This window comes from Osmerus eperlanus, chromosome 7 (assembly GCF_963692335.1).
Source record: "Osmerus eperlanus chromosome 7, fOsmEpe2.1, whole genome shotgun sequence".
NCBI lineage: Eukaryota > Metazoa > Chordata > Actinopteri > Osmeriformes > Osmeridae > Osmerus > Osmerus eperlanus.
This window is the reverse complement of record NC_085024.1, coordinates 20270311-20287291: the sequence shown is the minus strand read 5'-3', so window position 1 is coordinate 20287291 and position 16981 is coordinate 20270311. Positions and strand designations below refer to the sequence as shown.

Sequence of the window (16981 nt, the reverse complement as noted above, 5' to 3'; positions counted from 1 at the left end):
CACACACACACACACACACAGTCTGCTGACTTTGGCCAGCACTGTAAATATTGCATGTGTAAGCTGTTTTGGAGCCCCTTCCCGAAGATTGAATGTTTTAGTGCATAGACTGGTTGTTGTATTATACTTCATGATAAAGACAAACTAATAAAGATTTTCTCACCAAGCTTAAAAATGCTGAATATAACATGTATATACTATATGCTATACACATAGACTAATAATCATTAACATCCAGATAAAATGTAAAAAAAAAAAGAAGAATATATATATATAAAACAAACACTTTTAAGCACATTAACAATTATAATGTTGATCACTTTTTGGCAACCTAGCTGTCAAAATAACAGATCTTATGATTGTCTTCTATTGTTGCCATTTCAGCCCTCTGACAAAGCCTATGCACATTATACAGTAACGCACATTACATATAAAAAAATAAGAAAAATACAGAAATATTTATGAAGTTTTAAAACATGTCCATCGCAGCATGCCCACAAACATTCAACAAGGTTTTTATTGTTCTAAATATGTTCCCGTCTGTGTGTGTGGATATGCAGGAGCTATCATCACAACATTATTCTTATCATGGCTTTTGTGTGTGTTTCTGGAAAAGTGTGTTGAAGTATGTTTGTGATGTATTTGCTTAGACAAGCACACGTGTGTATATGTGTGTTTTAAAAATACATCGTCTTTTTCCAGTATGAAACAGATGTGTGTCATGTTCAAATATCTGCATTTATTTCTTCATATGAGTACTTTATCTGTGTGTCTGCATATACCCGTATGGCATTGCAGAAGGAAAAATTAAGAGGGAGAATGTAGTTTGTCACCAAAAACTTGTGAGAAAACAAACACAAAAACAGCGTAACTCTGAGGTGCCCTGGGTGATTCTCATCTTTATTTTAATGCCTGAAATATTTGACAGTCAACTGGCATACATTATAGAAAAATACACTAAAAAGGGCACCTGCTGTTGAGTTTAGCTTACCCTGTACGGTTCACAGAACATACAAGAGTAGATTATTAAATGTAGGAAGCCTAAAATGAATAAAGAAGATAGGACAACAGAAACTTCACTGTGTTCTCTTAGATGGAGGAACTTAGATGTTTGCAGATGGTCGCCAGGGAATTGTAGAATTGTTTATTCACCGTGAGTTTATATGGAGAAAACATCCAACATCTGTACACATTGACGGCTGTGCCTCATATCAGTTCAGTGGCAAAGCTTGTGTGGAAGTGAGTAACAGAAGAATATCAGACTGATAAAGCGTCCGAGTTCTCTCTCCAAAAATGTGAGACGTTTGTAAACTGCAGTGTAGATGTGTATGCCTAACCCTAACCCGCTCTTTAATCATGTACCAGTACTGTATTACTGTAAGAGGAAGAAAAGCCAGTTTGGGAAATATTCCCTAATAGGGAATCAGTGTAGCAAATCAGCACTTTGGCAGTTGGTCTGTTGTGGTCTTGTCCTCATAGCAGACAGTTATAGGTTTGATACCAGCCTTGGTGAGCACTAACCAAAATGGCTACCATTTTGTCTTTGGCTCCCCTTGCACTATCTGAGCTGTCCCTTCTGCTCCCCCTGTGTGTTTCCTGCGGCTGTGATGGCCTGAGTGTGGTTTACATTCTGTTGATATCATACTGTCCTCCCATTTAGACACACAATAGACACACAGACGTTTCGTAAAGCTTTTTCGTTTTTTTTTCTTTATTTCATGTCAAAAGAGAAATGTAAAAAAATAAAGGAAATATTGCGACAAGAGATGTGTTTTCTCGTCCCTTTTATTCTCCCAAAGGCTCTGCGGGACTGTGACGGCGTCAGTCGATCTTGCTCCGTGCGCGTGGCAGTTGTCATTTAGCTGTCCATCGCACAATGTGAACAAATCACGTTTAGGGCCATGTGGGGGAAGGGTTTGTCTCAGCGAGTGTGACAGCGCTGCCATTCCTCTCCTCGTAAACCAGCTCACTCAATGTCACACATGCCATTCAATTGGTCTCGCAGTCAACCTCTACTGTTACACCCTGCCTGCCCCTCCTCCAGTCCCCTCCTCCAGTCCCCTCCTCCAGTCTCCTCCCTCCCTCCCATTCTCTTTAGCATAACTTCCATGCCCGTTCCAGTGTGAGTCAGTAAGGCAGGCATGACTGTGGTATTTATAGACAGGCCAAAGGTAACATCACAGTTCAGCTGACACCTGGTTTGGAGCAGTGTGAGCTCATGCACACCACAAACTGACTTCTGATACCCTGAGAAAAAGCATATCAAGGAGTCAGGTGGCTGAGCGATTAAGGAATCGGGCTAGTAATCAGAAGGTTGCTGGTTCGATCCCTGGCTCTGCAAAATGACGTTGTGTCCTTGGGCAAGGCACTTCACCCTACTTGCCTCGGGGGAATGTCCCTGTACTTACTGTAAGTCGCTCTGGATAAGAGCGTTTGCTAAATGACTAAATGTAAATGTAAATATCAACTCCACTAAGCATGATACAAAATGCTTTGAGCTATTTATTCATGTTTCTTAAAATTCATGCAAGAGATGAATAAAATGACAACGTTCATTAAAATGTAATGACAAAAACTGTCAAAACGTGCACAGCTCAAGTAGAATGTCTTAACTGACAGGAAGAGGAAATCAATGCAAATTGTACTATCGAGTGTTTCAATAAGAAATCCTACAAACACATTAAATGGCTCTTTAAACAGATTCAAACAAAAAAGGACTCACGGTATAAAAACAAATATCTCTCTTTTCCATCAGCATGCATCCCATTTAAGTACAGCCTGCTGGTCGAAGGTGTTCTTCTCATAGAGAGGGGCTGAAGAGCTGGAGAGGACCCAGGTTCTTCCCATCGTCAGTGTCGCATGGGTTGTAGAAGGGGAACAACGGAACAAGAGCAGCCCCCGTGGAGAACGTGTAGAGGGGCATCATGGTCACAGCGTCGTAGAAAGACACCTCCTCCTTCTCGCAGTCTAAGAACACCCCTATGCGTCGGGGCCTGACGGACACCCTCACCCTGGTGGGCTTAGGGTCTGTGCAGGCCATGACGGCCCCGCCCTTCAGGGACAGGGTCCACAAGCCGCTGGCTGTCCCGCTGGAGGTCATTTCGCCCCGGTGGACGTCTTCCCTCGCCACACCCAAGCGCCAGGCCGTTTTGGGGCCCACCTCCACCTCCCAGTAGTGGCGTCCCGTGGTGAAGCCCTCACGGCCCATCACGCTGTAGTAGTAGTGGAAGCGCCGGGGGTTTGCCTCGCAGCCACTTACGTCCTTGTCCTCCTCAAACCGCACCGAGGTGAAGGATGGGGACATGGTGAGGTTTGGGTGGGCCGTGTCGGGGTCAAAGGTCATCGTGGAGATGTCTTAGGAGCAGGAGACGAAGGGAGGGGGGAGATCCAAGTCATGTGAGCCGGGTTCATGTGTTTTGATGGTTTCTATTTTTGATGTTGTGTGTGTACTTGTGTGTGGACATGTGTGTGCACTCACTTGGGTAGAGGCAACCCTTCATATGTTTCCATATCCTGTACTGGATTGGCCCGACGAACTGACCTGAACGAACCTCTGTGTCGATCTCAGCCGGAGGGATGAAGCTCACCTGGGACCTATGGGGCGAGGAAGAGAGGGGGGGAGCAGGGCGAGGAGGAGAGGGGGGAGCAGGGGAGGAGGAGAGGGGAGGAGGAGGAGAGGGGGGAGCAGGGGAGGAGGAGAGGGGGGAGCAGGGGAGGAGGAGAGGGGAGGAGCAGGGGAGGAGAGGGGGGGAGCAGGGCGAGGAGGAGAGGGGGTGCAGGGGAGGAGGAGACGGGAGGAGGAGGGCGAGGAGGAGAGGGGAGGAGCAGGGCGAGGAGGAGAGGGGGGGGAGCAGGGGAGGAGGAGAGGGGGGAGCAGGGGAGGAGGAGAGGGGGGAGCAGGGGAGGAGGAGAGGGGGGAGCAGGGGAGGAGGAGAGGGGAGGAGGAGGAGAGGGGGGAGCAGGGGAGGAGGAGAGGGGGGAGCAGGGGAGGAGGAGAGGGGAGGAGCAGGGGAGGAGGAGAGGGGAGGAGGAGGAGAGGGGGGAGCAGGGGAGGAGGAGAGGGGGGAGCAGGGGAGGAGGAGAGGGGAGGAGCAGGGGAGGAGAGGGGGGGAGCAGGGGAGGAGGAGAGGGGGGAGCAGGGCGAGGAGGAGAGGGGGTGCAGGGGAGGAGGAGAGGGGGGAGAGCAGGGGGGATAAACAGATGAGAGAATCACAGAACAACCCGACCGACAACAGAAGGATGAGGTGAGGGAGTGATTGAGGGACTGACAGATGTCGATGGAAGGGGAAGAAGAAATGATGGTCTGAGGTTGATATGAGACAAAGTTGACGAGTAAAAAAGGCAAAAGTTGAACTTGCCTTTTTAAGAGATCTTGAATATCCTGGAGAACAGACAACAGGACAGTTATTATCAACATCAAGGTCATCATAACCTTAAAGTAAGCAACAACAAAAACACATTTGCACAACCAATCCAAAGTCTCTATGTATGACATCCTTCAGAATACCCAATATAACTCTCCTAGTGTTCAACACTGAAGCTGACCAGCCAGAGGTGTCTCCATCCTGGACATCTGCTCTGTCAGCGGCCTCTCCTCTCTGACTCCCAATGTGAAATTGATTTAGACTTGAGGAAACAGGACAGGTTCACTCTTTAGCCCGATCGATAGCTATAATTGATCCAATCAGCGCCAGAAGAGCTGACACCGTGGCTCTACGAGACCGACACTGGAGTTTGTTTGCGTGAGCGTTGCTTTCGCGCAGCTTCCGGAAGGTTCTACGGAGAGGTGTCCGAGCTCAGGCCCACCGTTCCCTCCTTTCAAGACACCGATTCGGTCAAACACCCAGTTATGTCACTCCGGCTTCATGTATACGACCCACAGACATGAACCCCCCCCCGTAATTGGCACCCTGAACACGACTCACTCTGAGCAGTTTGGGACTGTCCTCCTCGGCCAGTTTGCTGTTGAGCGTGACGATGGCTCTCTCCAGGTCCCTGCCTTGCTCTGCGATCTTCTTCTCCCTCTCCCTAAGAAGCTTCACCTGCCTGTCTCTCTCTCTCCTCATCCGCTCCAGATCGCTGCTCTCCTCCTCGTCCAGGAACTGGTGAAGGTTCCGGAACTCGGCCCTGAGCTCTCGTTCCAGATCGTCAAAGCTGCTCTGAGAGAAGAAGAGAGATCTTAGGAAAATCTTAAGATCAGTCACAGCACATTATTATCATTATCATTATCATTATTAGTGCCAGTGTAACGATATTACTATGACAAAAAGTCTAGAATCAGATTATGTTACGCAACGGGAACTGCAGCTACGAGACAGACACACGTAACTTTTATGTCAACAAGTATCGTATCAGGGGAGATGCACAGATGTTACATTGCAGCAACAACACGAACAAAGCTACGGTGGTGGAGAGCAGACCGCTTTGTTAAATGGTTCCGTAAGAATACCTCCACATCCAGCGACTCCACGTACGTCTCTCTCTCTGCCTCTCTGCATTCGTCCACCTCATGTTTGATTCTTTTTATAGCCTGGACCAGCTTCTCCTTTAACACAGACAGAGACCGTGCAGAGAGACCATTGTAAAAAGACAGCACACAAAAAAAGAGACCCTCTTCATGACAATTTGAGTACAGTAAGTATGTCAAGTAACTTGAGGACGAATCACAACGGTTACAATGGATGGACATGGTATTGGAACAGTTCTTTGTGAATATAACTTTTTTTGTGGTGAACATTTAAATGTGACAGCATGCTTATGAATTAAATGCGTGAACATGTTAGTATCATATTTGGAAAATGTAGAAATGTAGATACATGAAAGCTGGAAGCTGTAAACTGTGAAGCTTACCTTGCTGCCAGGGAGAAGGGGTTTTTTGCAGTTGTTGTTGGTGTCTTTTATGTGATTTTTGTACATACCAGGTTCTCCTAACGAGACAGGAGTCAAATAGAGCGACTTTGGGAATGAACGAGGGGACTGAGGAGGTGTAATAAAAGAAAGAGGGAGGGACATAAAATGGAAGGACATGGAAAGAGGACGTAATAAATCACAGAGAGAGAGAGAGAGAGAGAGAGAGAGAGAGAGAGAGAGAGAGAGAGGAGCAAGAGTGATCAAGGCGGAGAGAGAGAGAGAGAGAGAGAGAGAGAGAGAGAGAGAGAGAGAGAGAGAGAGAGAGAGAGAGAGAGAGAGAGAGAGAGAGAGAGAGAGAGAGAGAGAGAGAGAGACAAACAGTCAATAGAAAGATGGTTAGTTTAAGACATTAACGAAGGGCACGATCCGGGTTGACATGGTCAAGACCACAAATAAACCAACAGTAATGTCATCCATCCATCCATCCATCCAGGGAACTCTCCAGAAAAAGTGCGTTGACAAGTACAGGTCACCCTCTTCAATGTTTGGCTGAAGACAAGAGTCCAGTAAAAAGAGAGTGAGGAGATCAAGTCTGCCAGGATGGTCTAGCAGGCAGTCAGGCAGCCAGTCAGGCAGCCAGTCAGGCAGCCAGTCAGGCAGGCAAGGGGGGGGATTTATGGAACAGAGAAGAAAATATTCTATTTCTGTCTCGCACAAACAAAGCAGGGAATTTGTCAGGGGAGAGAATCAGTCTGCCATGGAGACAGGGATTGTATTTCACAGGGAGTGGTTGGCCTGGAAGGGATGCAAGTGTTTATTTTTGTATGTTGGTTCATTAACATCTGAGTGTCTCAGGAGTTGAGTGGAAACCAAACACTATAAAGGCATATTTATACAGAAATATTTGTAGGGCTTGGAAGGGCAGTGCTAATGCATAACCAACCAATCAGAATTTCTCTCTCTCTCTTCGACCCTCTGTGTCAAGTACATCGCATTGCCCATGCGCTGCACACACGTAAGGAAAACACCTACTCATACTCATGTTGTTCTTATCAGTGACCCATGCACTTTGTAAAGCTCTCTCTTGGAAGTCACTTTGGATAAAAGCGTCTGCTAAATGAATTAATGTAAATGTACTCCTGCTGTCCATATCCCACTCTAGGTTTCCTTCCTTAGACAAAAGTAGTCGCTCTCTATCGCGCACACACACGTGCACATACTTGCAGACTGGTTGTGCAAAGGCAGCATTACTCATCTCTGCGAATGCTCCTCATCTATAATTCATTGTGTGAGATCCTGCTGTGACTGTACTGAGCACAGGGTGAGCTGCAAACTCAGCACACTATGGTGAAAGGTCTTCAGGATTGTGAACCGTATTCTGAGGGTTAAAGCTAAACATTTACTCAATGATGGACAAGCTACTTGATATGTGTAGTGAGCTAAGCTACTAGCTACTCTACAATAAATTCAGCTTCACTACACAGAAGCTACACCTCATAAAAATGTAGCAAGCTAAGTTACAAAAATCTGTCAAAAGTAGCTTGATACATTAGTAGCTACTTTCAGTTAAAAAAACTGCATACATAGTCAATGCAATTTTAGTGATCAACACAATTGTCAGTCAGATAAAGGCTAAAATATGTTTAGATGTATTTATTGAACAATAGCCTAATCCACAATGCTAATACACAATTGCTGTTATCTAGTCAGACTGGCCGCGCAGGCGCTGTGTGAGTGGAGATGAGACGATGACAGCCTGTCATCGTCTCAGAATATTTGTAAACAGTAGTAATAATAGTAGGCCTATCTACTGTTTCTCTAAAGGTCAATTATCATGACAACTGCCAAATCACGGAAATCAATTTTCAAACGCAGAAATCAAATGTTTGGATAATCCACTGCATGAGCATTGTGATAGGCCCCACCCTTTCCGGCGCTTAAAAATGACACCATGGAAGTAAACAAAGAGCATGTCGCACCGACAGGTCCAAATGAGAGGTACGACTAGCTAGCTATATGATATTTGTTGATTAATAGTTTATAAACGCGTCGTCTACGAATTATATTGTCTACCGTATATAAAATGTTTGATGTAACTATTATATGTCGTTATAATTGCCAGGAATTATTATACATTTTTGAGCGATAGGCTACAGTACACTAGACATACTATTGCACAAATCTAGCACTAGCTACAGTGGCTAGTTAGCTCAGTTAATAAAAGCTAACACTAGCTACCTAGACAGAATACCCGTCGGAGAGGACCTTGACTGAGTATACGTCTCTTGATTATATATGCTTGTTTTTCATTAGAAATGAATGGCCAAGCTGATTTGGAGGTTGACTACAAACGGAAATATAAAAACCTTAAACGCAAGTTGAAATTCCTGGTTTATGTGAGTACTCAGCGTTATGAATCTACCCCTTTCAACATCTCAGATACTCCGATAAAACATTGTTAGCTAATATGGTGTTTATCGTCATTGTTCCAGGAGCAAGAGTGTTTTCAAGAGGAGCTTAGGAGAGCACAGAGAAAGCTGCTAAAAGTTTCAAGGGACAAAAGGTGATTAAGAATTGCCATGCTTTTCAAGGTATCTTTGGATACGCATTGAAAGTTTACATCCGTACTACAGTAAACAAGCCTCACCTTCTTCAATCGACTTGATTTGCAGCTTTCTTCTGGACAGACTACTGCAGTATGAGAGAGTCGATGAGGACTCCTCAGGTACACGAGACCTTTTTATACATTGAAATCAAACACAATATCCTGTAAGAGCAATCATTTCACGACAAGTAGTGTTAGCATTCTGTCAAATGACGTTTTACCACGTGCTGTTGTGTTGTAGATTCTGATGCCACAGCGTCATCAGAGAACAGCGAAGGAGAGGTCCCTCGAGAGAGAGAAAGAGACGGAGGAAAAAAGTCAGTATGACATACTAACTTTAATAAAATAATAATAATACATTCAAGTTGTATAACACTTTTCTAAATACTCAAAGATGCTTCACACAGGGTATAAATTATGGGACATGAATAAAAGCTAGGTAAAATATAGGTAATAAATAAAAGACTGTTGAACGCGAGTTTGAAAAGGTGGGTTTTGAGGGCCTGTTGAATAGATGGCACGTGTTTGTTGTCTTGTTCATTCTGTTGACAAGCTTGGTTTCTCTCTATTTTTCTCTTTTGTTTTAGGAGGAGGAGCCCCGGTGCACCTCCTCCCTCCTCCTCGTCTCCCCAGCTCTCCCTCCTCTCCCGCTCTGGGGGGAACCCTCTTCAGTCAGCCGGATCTACGCCCTACCTCAACACCGTGAGTCTATTCCACGAATAGCAACACGCCGTTATCATTCCCTATCCGCAAACACAATCATTGCTTTGATTTTTCACATTATCAGTATCGTTTTGAGTGCTTCCATTAGCTGTTTTTTTTGTGTGTGTTTTTTTTAAAAACATTTTACTCACATTCCGTTTTGTACTCTCTTCTTTTTGTGTCCTTTGTTGTGTATCATGTTTTCATTGTCTTTGCTGTATCTGTTTGATCTCTGTGTGCGTTATGTTGACCCATGGGGGATGGGGGCATGGTGGGCAGTTGCCTTTTCCGCCCGAGTACTTAGCCCCCCCGGCTGAGAGACTGAAGAGAGAGAGAAAGACAAAGACGACCGAATACAAGAAAGAGACTTCCGGGAAGGTGAGAGAGTCAGAGGAGCTGCAGACGAGTGGTCTGGGGAACGTCCACACTTAGACGTCAGCGGGGACGAGCTCTGCACAGGCGTGACGTGTTAATGGTGTCCCGGGCATTTCTCAATGTTCATTAACAAGTGTTTTTCCACGGTACAGCCCCTAATCATTAACCGACACGTTAGACAACTTCCCTCCTCCTCGATCTCTTTCTATCATCTCACGCTTAACCCCCCTGTCCACACTTTCATTTTTTTTCTTCCCCCTAATTTGTTTCCCCCTCTAACTCTCCCTCCTTTTCTCACCCCTCCTTTCTGGAATATTCCCAGGTGGTGGCCCCGTTGGCCGCCAATTACCCAGCAGCCCCTGCGGGGCCCCCGACAGCGAGCACGGCGTTCAGCTGGGTGCCACGGCAGATGCTGAGCGGGGACGCCGCTGAGGAGGAGGGGGACAGCGAGGGCGACAGCGACAGAGACGAAGAGAGGGGAGAGGGAGACGAGGCCGAGCTGGTCATCGATCTCCCGAACGAGTGAATGTTTGTGTCGGCGTGTGTGTGTGTGTGTGTGTGTACGGGAGTGCGACTGTGCTTGTGAATGCTTCACAAAGAAGAGTATGTGTGTGGAGAGAGTGGTAGACTGTGTGTTTTTATACATTCACAAGCCCTCACCCTGATCTTAGACTTTGGGCCAAGCTCCCCCCTGAGGACGCTGATGGAACTGCAGGGTTGCACTTGACCAGCAGAGCACCACAGTACTTGTGTGTACTGTCCTTGTTACCAGAATCCATAGAGGGCATGGACAATGACTGGAGTTCAATTATGTTTTCTATGTTTTTTCCCCCACACAGCTGATAATACAACTATTCCCAGTTGGTATATTTTGTGCCTATACTGCTTCAAATCATTAAAGTGGTGACATTTCAGCTTACTAAATTGTTACTGTTTAAAAATGAGTCCGGATTCGCTTATTCTACATCGGACAATATACCACAATGGCCCGTCTGTGAACTACAGCCGGTACTGTTTGAAAGGAATGTTGTTTTGTGTTTATAACCCTGAACAAACATACTTTCCTGCCCCTCCCTTAGGCATCACACTTAACAGTCCAACTGATCCACCCAAAATACCAGCACAGCAGCCATAGACAGGAATGTATTTACATCATGTGAACCGTACTGGGCACTTTCTCAACACGTAACAATCTGTTACAGCTTCTTAAGGTTGACTGGTGAAAGTGCACATGCTGTACAGATGTTCTGACTATGTTTGAGGTCCTCCTTGTCAGTTGGCTGTTTCTCTGTTAGAGGAATTCTCTCATCAGAGTTCCTAGTCTAGTGCCAGGGTAGATTTCTGGTCCAAATACCTGATTTGACATCGCAGAGGGTTAGTGATCACCTCCAGCTAACAGCCGCTGAGCAACATTGCTTTCTTTACTGTCTTCTCTCCATCCTTCAAGTAGGCTGTTAAATATGTTTGATGTTACTTTAAATATTAATACTTCACCATTAAAAGGCCATCTTGTATTATCCAATGAAGATACAGTGAATCAGTAGGACAAGCATGTCTCAACAAGCTTATTTTTCTGGGATTAGAGAACATGGCAGCTTTGTTCAGGCAAGGCGAAACATCATACAGCTCACTACCATTTTTTTCATTGGGAGAGTGGAACCTCATCCATTGTCCTGTGAATAAACACATATCATTATCGTGTCCGATGTGATTTCTGCCACATAGAAGCTCACAAGGAATTGCCTTGGAAGGCAACATCGAGTACGCAAGAGCAATTCAAGTGACCAGATTTCTGAAGGTGCAAATTCCCATGAGGGCTATGCTGCGTAGTACTTTGATGCAGCTGTATTTTTTTTTTTTACTGTAGAGCATACTCAACCACAGCAGTTAAATAAATGACAAGTCAGCGCTTTTTTCGCATTGTGTGTTTACCAAGAGAATGGACCATTGAGCTTTTCAATCTGATGGCTAAGCCTTGCATAAAGGGTTTTGTTTGGGAATGCAGACGTACAGGTAAATGACCATACTCACTGGGCGTGGGTGGTTTGTGTTTTTGACAGCAGAAAGAGGTATAGGTGTAACCACAGACAGAGAGCGAGGGAGGGAGGGAGGGTGGGAGGGGGAGAAGGTTGAGGGGAGTAGCCAAAGAGAGCGTGAGTGGGAGAGAAAGAGAGAGAGGGAGAGAGAGGTTGTCAGGGAGGGGGAAACGAGACAGTAAGCAAGATTGTGCCTGCTCACAGACACACAGGACAGCACGTTGCACGGCTAAAGAAGACAGAAATGGGTGGAGACAGGGTGGAGGAAAGAACAGGGAGAGATTGAGAAACCGACAGTTGCTCCTCCAGACAGCCAGAGAGCTTGCCAACTACAGCCACCATTATCTCTCTTTTTTTTCATCTGCGTCAATAGAGGGGGAAAAAACCCTCTGCATAATTGATCAACCTCTCCGTGTGTGGCTTTGCGGAGCTCTACTACGTCATGCTAGGCCCAGCTCCTGGGGTTAGCTGCTTCCTGGCGGTGTTGGCGTTGGACCTGGGCCTCGTGCCGGTTCTGACACACTCTGCGCAGAAGGATCCAGGCTTTTCCCTCTGCAGCCACTGCTTCTACAGACAGACCCCCCCGCTGGGGTTCTCTGAGGGGGGGCTCAGCTCCCTCTGTCACAGGTTGCCAGGGGGACAGGAGTTGGCCATGCTCTACAGCCCGACCTGTGACACAGCTGTCTACTCTGCCTTCCGTCACAGCCGTGGTCGCGAGGAGAGAGAGGAGGAGGAAGGAGAGGCTGTGCCGGGGGTAAGGACACATTTTCACATCGAAACTCCCACCACATGACATGGTGTTTCTTGCCTGAAGCTGTTGTATTGGTGTGTCAAAGGAAGCGTCTTAACAGATTTGTACATGCAGAGCGTCATACATTAGGGACTAACATAAACAATCTTAACATCTCCCCCAGACAGAGGAGAAGCCAGACGAACCTGTCGAGGAGGCTGTGGAGGATGAAGGGTCACAGATAGACGTCCCTCCGGGGTTAATCCCAGCTCTACTGAGCAGCCAAGGGGCTGAATCGACAGACTCTCCCCTTCACTCCTGGGACTCCCTGGTCACAAAGGTGATCCAAGACAGTTTCCTGCCCCAGTGTTCCTCCACAGGGGGTGATGTCTTTGTCCTAACAGGGACCACGGGAGAAGAGTCAGGGGAGGCTTGTGAGACCAGGGTGGTTTGGGCTGCAGTGTGCTGTGCCGCCCCAGAGACTGGGTTTAATGTGGGGCTCCTTAGAGACACCGAAGGAGGGGAGAGGGTGGTGAGCGTGAAGGAGCTGGAGGAGACTGTTGGAGTGACAGAGCTCTTTTCAGGAGGGTGTGGGGGGGCAGGTGAGGAGGCAGAAGTGGGAGTAGCTACTCTGGTTGAGGAGGCTCTGGCTAGAACTGTAGAACAACAGAAGGCAGAGGGAACAGTAGCTGATTTGACAGAGGACGAGGTCCCGAACGAGGTGCAGAGCTATGCAGCACCCGTCACCTCAGAGAGTCTCTCGTCTTCAGAAGACAACGAGGCGCTGGCTTCGGACACAGACTCGGACACAGAGTCCGGCAGCGCTCTGATGTACATCCTGTCCTCCTCTTTCTATCTCCTCACCTCTCCTCTCCGGCCCGTCGTCTCCACCATCACACAGCTTCCTGGACAGGTCAGACTTTCATCACACTCTAACCCGCCTGTTTGCAATGTAGCATCACTGTGTTTGGTTTCAATTACTCAGTCAACGGCGTAGCTTTGTCTGATCCGTGTCTGACCTTCCGAATCAGGTGACGTACGTGCTGCAGGAAGATCTGGGAGTCCTCACTGCCCTGCCTGGAGACACCCTCTCCCTCTTCCACCTGATGGCCTCTGACCTGGCCTCTGGCCTGGGCTCGGCCAAGGACCTGCTGGTGGGCCTGGGGCAGATGTCCTTCTCCTGCCTGTACTCCTGCACCGCTCCTCTGCTGGAGGCTCTTCTCACCAGCTGTCAGACTGGGGTCATGGGGATTGGGACCCTGGCTGGGGATGGGGTGGGCATACTCGGAGGGATGGTGGACAGTGCCTGGTGGGTGACCAGCTTGTTTGGGGGCAGGTTGTGGGAGCAGAGCGAGGGGTACGTGGGGGCTGTGGTGTCAGAGCTCGGGGGGCAGGCCACGACGGTGGGTGGGGGTGTGGGGACGTTGATGTGGAGGTGTGGGAATGGCGTGGGGAACATTGTGAAGATGGCTCAGGGTTTGGTGGTGGGGGGGGTGGAGAATGTCGTGGGGGGGGTGATGGAGGCCTTCGGCCAGGACTCAGGGTGAATTGGGTATAGCCAACAGCCAAACTTGTGGCACACCTTTAGCCAACATGGAAACATTTACCTGTTACAATAGCATGTGCAGAGCAGAGGCTAAGTTTAAGCGACATGATATTAATCTTGCCACCAACAAAATAATAGACAGACACCATCGTTTTCTTTCAATGTTGCCAATCCTGAAGTAGACTATTCCTTTGCAAGATTAGTACAAACAGTATGTTCAACTCTACAGCTCACTGTATGTTAAAATGACATAAATGAGTCACCTACTGTAAATGGAATGTGCTTAAGCATTGCATTAAGGCTATAGGCAGCTAGTATTGGTACATGATTGATACATCGAAAATTGTATACGGCCATTTGATCAATGATGTATATAAGATGATGGATTTTCTCAAGACTTTCCAACTGAAGCCAATTTTGTCTGTATATGTAGAAATTGTTAAATAAATGCTGTGAGCTTCTACAGAATGTTTGGTCGATCAATGTTGATTTTGTTCATGACTACATTGGGGGAAAGGGCATTATTATTATTTATATACACTGCACTGGCACACAGTACCTTGCACTCTTTAATTTTCACAAATTAAGAGTGCTAATTTTTTCACATTGGGTGTTAGACTAGAAATGTATGAGACCAGACAGCTTTATGTTTTAAAAAAGGCATCATTTGAGGAACCCTTGATGGGGCGGAAATGAAGCAGAGACTAGGAACCAGGAACATGTGCAAGTTGCATCAGACGGCTGTTTGACGACACATTTCACCGCTCAGCGGCAAGACTCGTGTGTGGTGGCAGTCCAGATGCTAACTTAAGCTGACGTCTCTTTCGTTTTCATTCTAAAGGTATGGTCGACGGAAATTTGTATAAAGACGCAACTATGTATTTCAGGTGACAACAGTCAAGTAAATGCGGCGGAAAAAAACTAATTCTGCTGTATAATATATATTATCTACCTAGCCAGATCACCAATAGTTACTGACAATTAGCTAGCCGGTTAGCATTACTTGTTATAGTATTAGTAGCAGTTATTTGACAGGTGTCAATGGTAGATTTTCATGCACGGAAAAGTCAACTAGTACTACCGTTTGTGATGTCATTTACCTAGCCTCTTGCGAAAATGTAACGAAACTACCTAGCTCTAGTTGGGCAATGCTCTCTGAGAACAATGTTAACGATAGCGATAGGGCCAGCTAGCAGTGGCATGTTAAACGTTATTGACACACCCCCGTACACTCCTTCCCCCATAACTTCATATCACCAGGGATGGCCTCTCTATATGTGTCCCCCCATCATGACGACTTCAGAAGCCTTCAGGCTCTCATTGCCGCAGAGTTCAGCACCTCTCATCCTCGCACCATCACAGAGGACCCGCAAGCCGGCCTTCCAGCCCGCCCTCGGCCCGCCCTTGTCCTGGGTCACGGCGAGGAGGAGTTGGTCTTGACAGGGTCCAGTGCTGTCGGCTGGTACCTGGCCTCTCAGGGGAAGAGGACTGGGACAGATGCTAAGCAACAGAGCCAGGTGTGGCAGTGGATGAGCTTAGCTGATAATGAGCTCGTTCCTGTATCCTGTGCTGTGGTCTTCCCACTGCAGGGGGTGAAGGGAGTGGACAAAAAGGTGAGTCCCTCCGTGTCTGTCTGTCTCTGAAGAATGAATCAAGCTCTATCTCTCTTTTTCTTTCTTTCTCTTTCATTCTCCCTCTATCTCTGAATCTCTCTGTCTCCTTTTTCTCTGTCTCTCTCTCTCTTTCATGCACACACACACACACACACACACACACACTCCTTTGGCCAAATAGGTTTGTTTGTTGAAGTTTTAATTTCGTACCGACTCTCAGCTCCAACAGAGTTCTCGAGCAGAACTCCTGCGTGTTCTCAAGGTGTTGGACCAGGCTCTAGAACCCAAAACCTTCCTGGTGGGAGAAGCCATCACTCTAGCTGATATCTCCATGGTTACAGCCATCCTCCTGCCCTTCAAATACGTACGTACCCTTTCCTTTGTCGATTTGTCACGTTGTAATTCACCTGTCCATGTTAGCTAAGGATTAGCTGCTGCGGTCGGTGCCATCTGAATCGAAATTCTTTTAATCTCATTCCGTCTGTAGGCTTTGGAGCCCGCAGACAGAAAGTCTCTGGTAAACGTCACCAGGTGGTTCACTACCTGTGTCAACCAGCCAGAGTTTCTGAAGGTCCTGGGGAAATTTACGTTGTGTGAGAAAATGGTTCCGGTAACTCCCAAGACCACCCAAAGCCCTGCTGCTAATGCTGCTAATGCTAACCCAGCCGATCCTCCTCCTCCTGCTGCTGCTAATGGTGAGCGTATAACCACACTGAAACGCACTCAAGTCATTATAAACTTCTCAGTTGTGTTTGCAACACACGGAGCCGTCTCGATGAGCTTCGTGAGGGGAAAAAGTGTGTCTGTGTCTATGTCTGTGTGTGTGTGTGTGTGTGTGGCGGCGGTGGTTTTCAAGCTGTTCTGTCGTCTCTCAGGACCCCCAAAGACGGAGGCTCAGCTGAAAAAGGAGGCGAAGAAGAGAGAGAAGTTGGAGAAGTTCCAACAGAAGAAAGACACGGAGGAGCAGAAGAAGAAACAGAAGCCAGTGGGAAAGGAGGTGGAGAAACCAATCCCTGCTGACTTTCAACCGTGATGATGCTTCATGCTGTATTTGCTCGACACTTGATACATCATTGAAACTTAACCTGAAGTCCTCCGCTTCTCTCGTCTCCCCTGCAGAAAAAGGCCAAACCAGAGAAGAAGGAGTTGGGGGTGATCTCATACGACATCCCGACCCCACCTGGGAAATGAAAGGTGCGTGTGACACTTGATAACAATTATAAAAATAAATTAAAATAAAATAAAACATTTTACAAAATCACGCCACAATGTTTGAAAAAATTGAAACTTAACTGTAAAAAAAAGGCAGTTCAGCGACTAGTCTTAAGCGCATTAAATTCAGAGCAGGGTACCATCTCCCAGCCAGCTTGCTTGTGTGCACACACGTGTGTGTGTGTGTGTGTGTGTGAAACCTGCGTGTGAACTCTTCCTCTCCCTGTGTCAGATGTGCTGACCCCGCTGCCTGACTCATATAGCCCCCAGTACGTGGAGGCTGCCTGGTACCCCTGGTGGGAGGAGCAGGGC

The 16981-nt window shown here is 47.1% G+C and overlaps 3 protein-coding genes across 6 annotated transcripts; 2 read left to right on the top strand and 1 right to left on the bottom strand.

The window, feature by feature from the left end:
- Positions 1-2477: 2477 nt before the first annotated feature.
- si:ch73-54f23.4 (zinc-binding protein A33) lies at positions 2478-6116 on the bottom strand. Of its 2 annotated transcripts, none has more exons than XM_062465713.1 (6): positions 5851-6116; positions 5450-5545; positions 4926-5154; positions 4359-4381; positions 3479-3594; positions 2478-3354 (listed from the first exon to the last, which is right to left on the bottom strand). In XM_062465713.1, exons 2-6 carry the CDS (start codon positions 5509-5511, stop codon positions 2801-2803), a joined length of 984 nt encoding a protein of 327 aa, XP_062321697.1. In that variant the 5' UTR covers positions 5512-5545; positions 5851-6116; the 3' UTR covers positions 2478-2800. The 2 variants fall into 2 exon arrangements, with proteins under 2 accessions (XP_062321697.1, XP_062321695.1); XM_062465711.1 differs by having other exon boundaries at positions 4926-5159; positions 5851-6115.
- An 897-nt stretch (positions 6117-7013) lies between these two features.
- Positions 7014-10476, top strand: ino80e (INO80 complex subunit E). 3 transcript variants are annotated; one of them, XM_062465709.1, is made up of 9 exons: positions 7014-7197; positions 7726-7848; positions 8164-8246; positions 8343-8413; positions 8523-8575; positions 8697-8772; positions 9043-9157; positions 9437-9535; positions 9855-10476. In XM_062465709.1, the coding sequence occupies exons 2-9, from the start codon at positions 7821-7823 to the stop codon at positions 10056-10058; spliced, it is 729 nt and encodes a 242-aa protein (XP_062321693.1). In that variant the 5' UTR covers positions 7014-7197; positions 7726-7820; the 3' UTR covers positions 10059-10476. The 3 variants fall into 3 exon arrangements, with proteins under 3 accessions (XP_062321693.1, XP_062321694.1, XP_062321692.1); XM_062465708.1 differs by lacking the exon at positions 7014-7197 and having other exon boundaries at positions 7659-7848; XM_062465710.1 differs by lacking the exons at positions 7014-7197; positions 9437-9535 and having other exon boundaries at positions 7654-7848.
- A 1226-nt stretch (positions 10477-11702) lies between these two features.
- On the top strand, positions 11703-16648 carry LOC134023868 (uncharacterized). The gene is made up of 8 exons (XM_062466226.1): positions 11703-12322; positions 12483-13211; positions 13330-13774; positions 15105-15457; positions 15720-15821; positions 15945-16152; positions 16333-16442; positions 16577-16648. The coding sequence occupies exons 1-8, from the start codon at positions 12011-12013 to the stop codon at positions 16646-16648; spliced, it is 2331 nt and encodes a 776-aa protein (XP_062322210.1). The 5' UTR covers positions 11703-12010.
- The last annotated feature ends 333 nt before the right edge of the window (positions 16649-16981 follow it).